This window comes from Oncorhynchus gorbuscha, linkage group LG17, assembly GCF_021184085.1.
Source record: "Oncorhynchus gorbuscha isolate QuinsamMale2020 ecotype Even-year linkage group LG17, OgorEven_v1.0, whole genome shotgun sequence".
In the NCBI taxonomy this organism is placed as follows: Eukaryota; Metazoa; Chordata; class Actinopteri; order Salmoniformes; family Salmonidae; genus Oncorhynchus; species Oncorhynchus gorbuscha.
Genome location: NC_060189.1, coordinates 58,598,022 through 58,609,097, shown reverse-complemented (window position 1 = coordinate 58,609,097; position 11,076 = coordinate 58,598,022). Strand labels below are relative to the sequence as shown.

Here is an 11,076-nt window from a genome sequence, read left to right as displayed (position 1 = left end):
CAAAGTGCAGATACTACTTCAACCCCTTTGCCTTCGTAATCTATCAACGCACCAATCACACCACCCGTTCTCTCACCCACCAATAGGAAGCTAGAACTCCCCATGCGTCGTTTGCGTACACAAACAAATAACATGGCAGACCCTTGAAAAGCATATTTAAACTTTCAAAATATACTTCGAATAGTCTAAATATTCAACTCGTTTCCAAGGATTACGAGGTATTTTTTTCTGCTTTGCAGCCGATATAAACCCCATGGTTATGGAATTATGGCACGAGCTCCTGGGCACTTCTGCGCCGTCCCATGTCTGCATTCTGGCCTTGACAGTATTCGTGGCCGTCTATTATCTAATGCACACATTTCGCAAACACCAGGATTTCTCCAATATTCCTCCTGGTCCTAAACCATGGCCAATAGTAGGAAATTTCGGCGGGTTTCTGGTTCCCAATTTCATCTGGAGGAGGTTTGGAGACTGGGGAGAGAAGGACGTCCCAAAGTCAAAGACACGAGCTCTAATTTCGCCTCAAGTTAGTATCACGGAACAAGCTAAGGTTTACGGTAACATCTACAGTATGTGGGTAGGGAGTCAGCTGGTAGTAGTACTGAACGGATATGAAGTGGTCAGGGATGCCCTCTCAAACCGGGCAGATGTGTTCTCCGACAGACCAGAGATTCCCACCGTTACCATCATGACCAAGCGGAAAGGTAAGTGCTGCTTCTAGACTCAACCTGTGCGTAATAACGCATGAAAGCACAATATTCCATAGATTTTGCTGAGTCGATTTTACTCATCGTATGAGCGCTCTTGGATGAGCGTTTTGCCCGGTGAATATTCTATTGTTCTATAAAAACAAAAATAAGTTGATGCTAGATAGTAAACAACGCCGGAAAAGCCTTTGAACTTCCAGAAGTAATCAAGCCACTCTCATGTAACAGCAGAATGTAAACGCCTCTTCGTTGTGGCTTACACCGACGTGTTGCGGCTATATCAGCTTTCATCAGGGTGACAAAGAATAGTGCTGTATGAACAGGTGTATATCCCAACTCTCGCAGGAAGTGACTCACTTTATTACCATATGTAATTGATCAAGTAGGAAAAAAATGGGGGAAAAACACATTCAAGATACAAAGATGAACAGAAATAAACATGGCATAACAAGAGAAAGAAATGCAACATCATAAAAGGAAGAAACGAACTGTCTACACGTGAGCTCGTTACCAAACTTAAGAATGGAGAACCAAAAAATAAAGCCCATCTTTTACAGGAAATGAGAATAATCCATTTCCTCATTTCGACCTGGCAATACAGTGGCCTTTAGTTTAAAGATCCAGAGCGTTTCGCATGTTAGGAGGCGTTTGAGACTATCACCCCCCCCCCACCTGCGAGAAATGGGAACCACTTCAATGGCCATGGCTTTAAGAGGGTTTGGGCTGGCATGGCCAATCTGTCTGTAATGTTTAGCCAACGGATATATGTCGTTAGCAGTCCTTATAGCATAGGCATGTTCAGACACCCTGTCCTTGAGCCTTCTCTAAGTACATCCTATGTAAAAGCACCCACCTGGGCAGCCTGTACACCACATAGGCAGCCCAAACTCTCTGAAAGCCATGGCCATTGAAGTGGTCCCCAGTACTCGCAGGGATCTCAAACACCTCCCACCATGCAAAACGTTGTGGATCTTTAAACTAAAGGCCACTGTATTGCCAGGTCGAAATGAGGAAATGGATTATTCTCTGTTCCTGTAAAAGATGGCCTTTATTTTGTGATTCTCCAATCTTAAATTTGGTAACATGAGGTCACGTGTACACAGTTATTTTTTTCCTTTTATAATATTGCATTTATTTTGTGGTGTTGCATTCTTGTTATTCCATGTTCATTTAGTTAATCTTGTTGACTATCCAGCATCAACTTCTGTTTGTTTTATAGTATTTCATCCCATGATCAAAGAGCACCTCATGGATTAACTATAAACAAAAGAACCCCTCCTCTCCTTTGTCTCTATTCTATTGTTATATTATATTATTCTATTCAATTGATCTATTCAATTGTTCGATTTTATTGGTATGTTCTATTAGATTGTTATGTTATTCTATTGTTCTGTTCCATTCTAGTGTTCTATTATATTGTTATAATATATCGGTCTGTTCTCTTCTATTGTTATATTCTATTGTTATCTTGTATTGTTCTATTCTATTGCTCTATTCTATTGTTCTATTATATTGGTCTGTTCTATTCTATTGTTCTATTATATTGTTATAATATATCGGTCTGTTCTCTTCTATTGTTCTATTCTATTGCTCTATTCTATTGTTCTATTCTATTGCTCTATTCTATTGTTCTATTATATTGGTCTGTTCTATTCTATTGGTATTTTCTATTCTATTGTTCTATTCTATTGGTATGTTCTATTCTGTTGCTCTATTGTTATGTTATATTGTTCTATTCTAGTGTTCTATTCTATTGGTCTGTTATATTATATTATTCTAATATATTCTATTGCTATATTATATTATATTGTTCTATTATATTGTTCTGTTATATTCTATTGTTCTATTATATTATATTGTTATATTATTTTGCTATATTATATTGGTCTGTTATATTCTATTGTTCTATTATATTATATTGTTATATTCTATTGTTATATTATATTGGTCTGTTCTATTGTTATATTATATTAATCTCATCAAAAGTCTTCCAAGCAGAAAAAGAAAGAGAAATGTAATTTTGCTCTGTAAATAATTACATATGTGTAGTGACAGCACTATTAACCGTCCTCGCCTCTTATCATTTCTCTGAACCGTAGGCATAGTTTTTGCACCTTATGGACCAGTATGGAGAAGGCAGCGCAAGTTCTGCCACACCACGCTGCGGAACTTTGGCCTGGGCAAGTTGAGCCTGGAGCCCTGTATCCTTGAGGGGCTGGCTGTGGTCAAATCTGAGCTGCTGCGTCTCAGCGAGGAAGATACTGAGGGTTCAGGAGTGGACCTGACCCCTCTGATAACTAACTCTGTGTCCAACGTAATCTCCTACATCGCCCTGGGCCAGCGCTTCCACCACACTGACCGGGAGTTTGGCGCCCTGCTGGACCTGATGGCCCGCGGCCTAGAGATCATCGCCAACAGGTAGCCTAGAGGTTAGAGATGTGGATCAGTAGCCGGAAGGTTAACTGGTTCAAAGACGTGAGAATTGAACTGACAACTGGAGAGCTGCTGGTCCTCTGATCTCAAGTAGAAGTTCCTGCTGTGTGCCCATAAGCGCTTAACACATTTCAGTTCCTCCCAGAAAACAGGCAGTAACGTATCTATTCTACTCTATTCTATTCTAACAGCGCGGCGGTCCTCATCAATGTCTTCCCCCTGCTCTACTACCTGCCCTTCGGTGTCTTCAGAGAGGTACGGCAAGTGGAAAGGGACATCACTGCCTTCCTGAAGCAGATCATCACCAGACACAGAGAGACGTTAGACCCAGCCAACCCCAGAGATCTCATAGACATGTACCTGGTAGAGATGCTGGCCCAGGAGGCCGCTGGGGAGACAGACAGTAGCTTCTCAGAGGACTATCTATTCTACATCATAGGAGACCTCTTCATTGCTGGTACTGATACCACCACCAACACAGTGCTGTGGATGATGCTCTACATGGTCGTGTATCCAGATATCCAAGGTACTACATCAGAAAGAGGGGTGTGGAGGACCAGTTCAATGGAACCTAAAGAGAACTCCTTGTTGAAGCATGATGTAGTACAGTGCCCAATCATAATGCTATGTGTAACATATCCAGTGTCCTGTTTCCCAACGCTCGTTGCTTTGTAATAATGTTTTCCATGTCATTTGTACCCGTTCACACCACAGAGAGGGTGCAGGCGGAGATCGATGCAGTGGTGGGCCCAGACAGGGTCCCGTCTCTCACTGATAAAGGCAGCCTGCCGTTCACGGAGGCCACCATCATGGAGGTGCAGAGGTTGACTGTGGTGGTCCCCCTGGCCATCCCTCACATGGCCTCAGAGACCACAGGTGAGGAGAGAGAAACCCATACTAGTCATTCTAATTCTATGGTAGAACCTGACTCTTCCGTTATGCACAGTCAGATCAATAAAGTTGTATTGAATTGCTTTCTCAACAACTTGGTCAGTCAGTTCCACCAGACCAACACTACAACAGGGACTAGGCTGCTGCAGCAAAAACAGGAGAGTACAACCCTTTCGCTATGGTTCGTCTGTTGTTGTCTTGCAGAGTTCCGTGGCTATACGATCCCTAAGGGCACAGTGATCATCCCCAACCTGTGGTCTGTCCATAGGGATCCCACTGTGTGGGAGGAGCCAGACGACTTCAACCCCTCTCGTTTCCTAGACGACCAGGGGAATCTCCTGAGGAAAGAGTGCTTCATACCGTTCGGAATAGGTAGGTTGTTCGGCCGTCTCTCTCGACAGACGTATGTGGGGTGTCCCATTAGCGACTTGCTCTACGATCGGCCAACAGGAGTGTAGTTACACGGTATACACTGAGTATGGAGCCTTTCTACTGTGAACATTTACAGTTAGGCTCCTGTAAAATCCACTGAAACAAGGTTCAAAAGGCCACGACTGAACATTTCAATAATTTGATTTCACAGTCTTACTTGATTATTGGAATGCACTTAGTATGACACATGACTTAATGTGCATCTTTACAGTGTATCTCTCCCTCTCTTTCCCAGGACGCAGGGTGTGTATGGGCGAGCAGCTGGCTAAGATGGAGCTGTTTCTGATGTTCACCAGCCTACTACAGGCCTTCAGTCTCAGACTGCCCGAGGGGCTGGCCCCTCCTCCCATGCACGGGCGCTTTGGCCTCACCCTGGCCCCCTGCTCATACACTGTGACTGTGAGGCCCCGGCAGTGAGGCCACCAGACGAACAACAACCGCTGACACTGTAATTAAGCCATAAGGCACAAGAGGAAGTGGTGTATCATGAATACAGTCACAGGTAAACAGCGTTAGTTGGCCCGATGCGACAGCATCAGCCAGTTGTGACGACCCACCCACTCTGTCTGCCGTATTCTCTCTCTGTTATTTCCTTATTAGGATGCTGGTGGGCGGAGTTGGGTGAGTCGTCAGCTACATGGGAAACACCTGGGCCCGGTGTCGCCCAGGATAAATACACCACTTCCCCATTCATGGAGGAGACTCTCTCCATGCAGACACCTTTATGGATTTTGTTGTGTTTCTTGGTGGTTTTTGGGATGTTTGCGACAGCATCTTTCAACACCCTGCATTATCACATTCATGCATGTAAAACACTCACTTACACTACTGATTACTGATTACACACCATTGTATATTTTCCTTAGTTTCTTTAGTTAATAAATATATATTTTGTTACTCCTTATCTCCACGTTGTCTCCCTTTTGTTACGGGCTTTGAGCCGGTTCGTGACACAGTCAACCCATTTGTCTGTAACTGTATTCATGATACTGCCTCGTGCCTTAATGCTTTTATAAAACTGGTACTAAAATAACAATGAATAACATATTTTAATAAAAAAAAATATTTTGATAAGTCAATTCATACTCTTTAATTCTTCCACCGGAAGATATAGTCTAGACAAAAATCAGGTTTAGTTATTTTTGTCATGTTGCTACCGATGCCACATGGTCTTAATTTTTTTTTTGCATAGTTGCTATGCAAAGGTATTGGGAGTTCCTTCTAAACTAAATGGGTGCAATGCAGGGGGACCATGTCTGTTCCCAGGGCCCCATGTTCCCAGGGCCCCATGTTCCCAGGGCCTAATGTTCCCAGGGCCTAATGTTCCTAGGGCCTAATGTTCCTAGGGCCTAATGTTCCTAGGGCCTAATGTTCCTAGGGCCTAATGTTCCCTCAATTTTTTCCTTCAGCTCTATCTTCTAAACAAGGCAACAGTAAATATTAAAGACAACCTTCTGTTATGTAATTAAAATATTTTACATAGCTTATATTTTTCATACCCTTTGTATTTTGGTGCGTTAATCCACTGATGGCCAGTATTCTGTTACATGTTTTTGAAATATGTATTTAAATTACTTGAGTATTTTGTATTTGTATTTCACTGGACTGAAATACAAATACATATCTATTGCATTATGATCTTGGTGTGCTTTAATGCATCTGTTGCACACACTATTCTTGTCTTTCAATAGAAAGTGCTCTTGCATCCTATCAAACTACAATGGTATTATTGACTAATTTATATATCCGAGCAATAGTAGGAATCTAATAAAACACACCACATCAAAACTGTGTGAAAGGTCATGGAACGGGCTAAATAGTCACGTGACCACCGCCACACAACGACCTTCCTACTTTCCATGGTGTCTGAGTGTCAGTCTGCCTGTACGTTCAGCCACAGCCAGCTCCTTCATTCTGGTGCGGTCCTCTCCGCCTTGCAAACCATGGCTTTCTTCACTCACCAAGTCATCAGAGGTCTCTCCTCTTCTGCAGTCCGAAATGCAGCGATCAAACACGTTACGATCATCGGGGGTGGTCAGATGGGTGCAGGTATCGCACAGGTAGTTATCGTTAACTGTTAATGACCGAAGTTTGTTTGCTAACATTAGCTTGCTAGCTAGCTACAGAGGCTAACTAGTTGTCTTGTAAGCTAACCAGCTGTGTAGCTAACGCTGCAAGACTAGCTAACAAGCCAGTTAAATATAGCAATGAAGTGCACGAACTTACCGACTACTGTTGGTTAGCTAAACGCCAGCTTGCTATTAACTAGCTTGTTAGATACCCACTTGAGAAGCCAACCAAGGCAATTCAGGGGATAAGTTGTGCAGGCTAATCAGTAACACAACTCTGTATTATAAGCAACGGTTGTTCATGTCTGGGTAAGAAGTACAGTATGTCTCACAAGCTGTCTCAGGTTGATCAGTGCACAACACAGATGGTGAAGATAGCAGCAGGAGGTGGCCTTTGACCTCTATCTACTTTAGCTAGCTAGTTATAGAAGGGTTTTTGTTACCTACCTGAAATGTCCTTCAATTCAGGAGTTCTATTACCAAAGTGACGTTTTGACAGTCCAACCTGGTGAACACCTGTCCCACCCACTCACAACTCGCACTTGTGTTCCCCCTTTCTAATAGGTTGCTGCTACAACGGGCCATTCGGTGGTGCTAGTTGACACAAATGAGGACATCCTGAAGAGATCCGCCAAGGGAATAGAAGGCAGCCTGAAGAGGGTGGTCAAGAAGAAGTTCGCTGACAAGCCAGATGTTGGTCACTAATATGTTAATGTTGCTGTTTCCAATGAGGAAATGTTGGCAGAACTTAATTTGACAGTCATCATGTATGTTGCAGGCAGGAGCAGAGTTTATTGCCAAGGTGATGGCCAACGTGTCCATATCGACAGACGCAGCGTCTGTGGTGGGGAGTACAGACTTGGTGCTGGAGGCCATCGTGGAGAACCTCAAGATCAAACAGGGCCTCTTTGGTGCTCTGGACAAAGTAGCACCAGCGTAAGTATGACCGGCTAGGGCTTGAACCCGTGTCTCCTACACACCACAAGACTGTCTTACCCCACTGAGCTGAATCCCAGGCATTAGCTTGTGGGTCCAACCCATGTCTTTGGTCTGAAGGTCACTCGCCAGGTGAGTGTGAATCCAAACCACATAAGCACTGTCCTGTCTCCGCTGCCTGGGACTTTGTCAATAACCATAGGAGTTAGCTATCCATGATCAGTGTTGAGATGAACATCAAGCCAGAGCAGGTGCTGTTTGATGAGAAGACGTTTGTTGTTGCCGTTTTGAATGTGTAGCCTAAATAACCAAATTCCTTTATCTGCATTTGAGCTTTTTTTCTAATCTTACTATAAAGCTATGCCGGTATCCTTGAAATGTGCTTAAAAGAGACTATTTTAAAACTATTCTAATTAAAATAAAATATTTCAAAAGGAAAGGCATTGTGTATCCCACATAATTGATGTTACTAATTGGGATGTACCTCATGGGGGTTTGCTTGTTGCCTGATGTTTTTGGTTCCTCTATTTTAAGACACACCATTTTCGCCAGCAACACATCCTCTCTGCCCATCACCGACATAGCCAGCTCCACCAGCAGGCTGGACAGATTTGGAGGGCTGCACTTCTTCAACCCCGTCCCCATGATGAAGCTGGTAGAGGTAAGGATCAATAGTGTGGTGTACATTTTAGGACATCTCTCCCTATGATTAGTCTCTATATAGTCTCCCGCAAAGCAGTTATTTTTTGTGTCATGATGGCGATGTTTAAATTAGAAACGTACGTAAGTTGCTTTAAAATATGACACTGGGCTTGCTCTCCTTATCAACTAGATTCAATTGAAAGATGTTAAGTAGTTTACGTGTCCTCTTCAGGTGATTGGAACATCAGCCACAAGCCAGGAGACCTTTGATTCCCTCCTCGCTTTCAGCAAAGCACTGGGAAAGACGCCAGTGTCCTGCAAAGTAAGATCCTCGCTCATTTGAACAAAAATAAATTATGTCACTAGTATTGTACACCTTTAAAGATAATGCAGTGACCATATTACACCATACATTATGTTCATCATATCTCGTTCAGATGCGTTCTAAACGGTCCACTAACGTCAGTACGTTATGGTCATCTCCAGGACACTCCTGGGTTCATTGTGAACCGCCTGCTGGTGCCCTACATGATGGAAGCCATCAGGCTACATGAGAGAGGTACACCACCAAATGTATTGCCTGTATATGAATGAAAATTGCATCGGCACCAAGAGGGATGTGACAAACGGTTATGTACGAACATCTATGGTTAACAAAACATAGTTGTCTGTATATGAAACCGTTGTCACCCTTCATTCAAAGTCAATGGCTGAGTGTGTGCGTGTGCTCTTCTCGTCAGGCCACGGGTCAAAGGAGGACATTGATATTGCCATGAAGCTGGGTGCTGGGTATCCCATGGGGCCCTTTGAGCTGCTGGACTACGTAGGACTGGACACGGCTAAGTTCATCATGGACGGTGAGTGTTGGGCTGCTTCACAAGTGTGTTCCGAGTACAGAGTGATTTCAGTACCAAAAGAAGACTATATTAGCAGCTAGGAACAGGCCCAATCGAAATAACTGCATGTCATATGGCACAGGGGCAGAGCACTGTTTTGGTTATAGAATGGTGAGATGGACGAGAGGTGCCGGTGGTCTTTGAAAATGGTGATGAATATTTGAAGAAACAAAAACATCAAATGAAGTAGATGCAGGTAGTGTAAAACCAATGCAAAAGCAGTTAGTTAAAGTGAACCGTTTGTGTTGATAACTTGATTCCAGGCTGGGTTGAGAAGGATCCTGACAACCCGCTGATGCAGCCCAGTGAGATGCTGAACAAGCTGGTGGCCGAGGGCAAGTTCGGCAAGAAGACCGGAGAGGGCTTCTACAAGTACAAGTAACCCCGCCCCAGAATCAACACGAGCTGGAGCCTGTTCATTAAGGCACACCGTTACAAAATGGAAGATGAAAATAAGCGCTTCTGATTGGACAAAGATCATGTAGTCCCTCCCAGTACTGATAAGGGCATGAATGATAATAGAATGAACCGCTGGTTAACTTTGACAACGGTAGAACAGAGATGCAGCTGCTACGACCCTCGGTGCCTTCCTGAAGAATGGTACACCGGTGTTATCAATTCAAATCTGTCTTTTGACTGTATATTCCGAATGTCATCTTTATGTGTGGTTTGTAAGTAACTGAGTTTGTGGCATTAAACTGACTGTTCCAAATGCTTCCCATAGGTTGTTCTGAGATTTCTATTCATACAGATGTTTTCTAGGGATGGATTTGCCTCTGGTCCTTTGAGCCAACACACCCTGCCATTAATGATACCCAGTGCATTCAGAGAGTATTCAGACCTCTTGACTTTTTCCACATTTTGTTACATTACAGCCTTATTCTAAAATGGATTGGATTGTTTTTTGTCCTCATCAATCTACAGACGATACCCCATAACGACAAAGCAACAACAGGTTTTTATACATTTTTGCAAATGTATTAAATAAATGGAAATATCACATTTAAATAAGTATTCAGACCCTTTACTCGGTACTTTGTTGAAGCACCGTTGGCAGCGATTACAGCCTCTTATTCTTGGGTATGATTTGTCTACAAGCTTGGCACACCTGTATTTGGGGAGATTCACCCATTCATCTCAGCAGATCCTCAAGCTCTGTCAGGTTGGATGGGGAGCATTGCTGCACAGCTATTTTCTGGTCTCTCCAGAGATGTTAGATCGGGTTCAAGGACATTCAGGGACTTGTCCTGAAGCCACTCCTGTGTTGTCTCGGCTGTGTGCTTACGGTCATTGTCCTGTTGGAAGGTGAACCTTGGCTACAGTCAGGTCCTGAGCGCTCTGGAGCAGGCTTTCATCATGGATCTCTGTACTTTGCTCCGTTCATCTTTCCCTCCATCCTGACTAGTCTCCCAGTCCCTGCCGCTGAAAAACAGATGTGACGCTTGGCATTATTGTTTCTCATGGCCTGAGAGTCCTTCCGGTGCCTTTTAGCAAACTCCAAGCGGGCTGTCATGTGCCTTTTTACTAAGGAGTGGCTTCCGTCTGGCCACTCTACCATAAATGCCTGATTGGTGGAGTGCTGCAGAGATGGTTGCCCTTCCTCCACAGAGGAACTCTATAGCTCTGTCAGAGTGACCATTGGGTTTTGGGTCACCTCCCTGATCAGGGCACTTCTCCCCTGATTGCTCAGTTTGGACAGACAGCCAGCTCTGGAAAGAGTCTTGATGGTTCCAAACTTCTTCTATTTAAGAATGATGGAGGCCACCATGTTCTTGGTGACCTTCAATGCTGCAGAAATGTGCCCCAGATCTGTGCCTCGACACAATCCTGTCTCGGAGCTCTACGGACAAATCCTTCAACGTTTTGGCTTGGTTTTTGCTCTGACATGCGGTCAACTGTGGGACCTTATATAGACAGGTGTGCCTTTCCAAATCATGTCCAATCAACTGAATTTACCACAGGTGGACTCCCAAGTTGTAGAAACATCTGAAAGATTATAAATGGAAACAGGATGCACCTGAGCTCAATTTCGAGTCTCATAGCAAAGGGTCTGAATACTTATGTACTTAA

The 11,076-nt window shown here is 43.7% G+C and overlaps 2 protein-coding genes across 4 annotated transcripts; both read left to right on the top strand.

Moving 5' to 3' along the window:
* The first annotated feature begins 114 nt into the window (after nucleotides 1-114).
* Nucleotides 115-5,578, top strand: LOC124002282 (cytochrome P450 2U1-like). 2 transcript variants are annotated; one of them, XR_006832970.1, is made up of 6 exons: nucleotides 115-704; nucleotides 2,807-3,125; nucleotides 3,332-3,666; nucleotides 3,855-4,016; nucleotides 4,300-4,403; nucleotides 4,699-4,841. XR_006832970.1 is itself a non-coding variant. In XM_046309656.1 (6 exons), exons 1-6 carry the CDS (start codon nucleotides 254-256, stop codon nucleotides 4,878-4,880), a joined length of 1,617 nt encoding a protein of 538 aa, XP_046165612.1. In that variant the 5' UTR covers nucleotides 115-253; the 3' UTR covers nucleotides 4,881-5,578. The 2 variants fall into 2 exon arrangements, 1 of the variants encoding a protein (XP_046165612.1); XM_046309656.1 differs by having other exon boundaries at nucleotides 4,236-4,403; nucleotides 4,699-5,578.
* Nucleotides 5,579-6,302: 724 nt separating this feature from the next.
* Nucleotides 6,303-9,727, top strand: LOC124001499 (hydroxyacyl-coenzyme A dehydrogenase, mitochondrial-like). 2 transcript variants are annotated; one of them, XR_006832796.1, is made up of 8 exons: nucleotides 6,303-6,523; nucleotides 7,097-7,225; nucleotides 7,311-7,468; nucleotides 8,003-8,129; nucleotides 8,343-8,432; nucleotides 8,548-8,669; nucleotides 8,851-8,967; nucleotides 9,270-9,295. XR_006832796.1 is itself a non-coding variant. In XM_046308319.1 (8 exons), the coding sequence occupies exons 1-8, from the start codon at nucleotides 6,323-6,325 to the stop codon at nucleotides 9,386-9,388; spliced, it is 1,014 nt and encodes a 337-aa protein (XP_046164275.1). In that variant the 5' UTR covers nucleotides 6,304-6,322; the 3' UTR covers nucleotides 9,389-9,727. The 2 variants fall into 2 exon arrangements, 1 of the variants encoding a protein (XP_046164275.1); XM_046308319.1 differs by having other exon boundaries at nucleotides 6,304-6,523; nucleotides 8,597-8,669; nucleotides 9,270-9,727.
* Nucleotides 9,728-11,076: the final 1,349 nt, after the last annotated feature.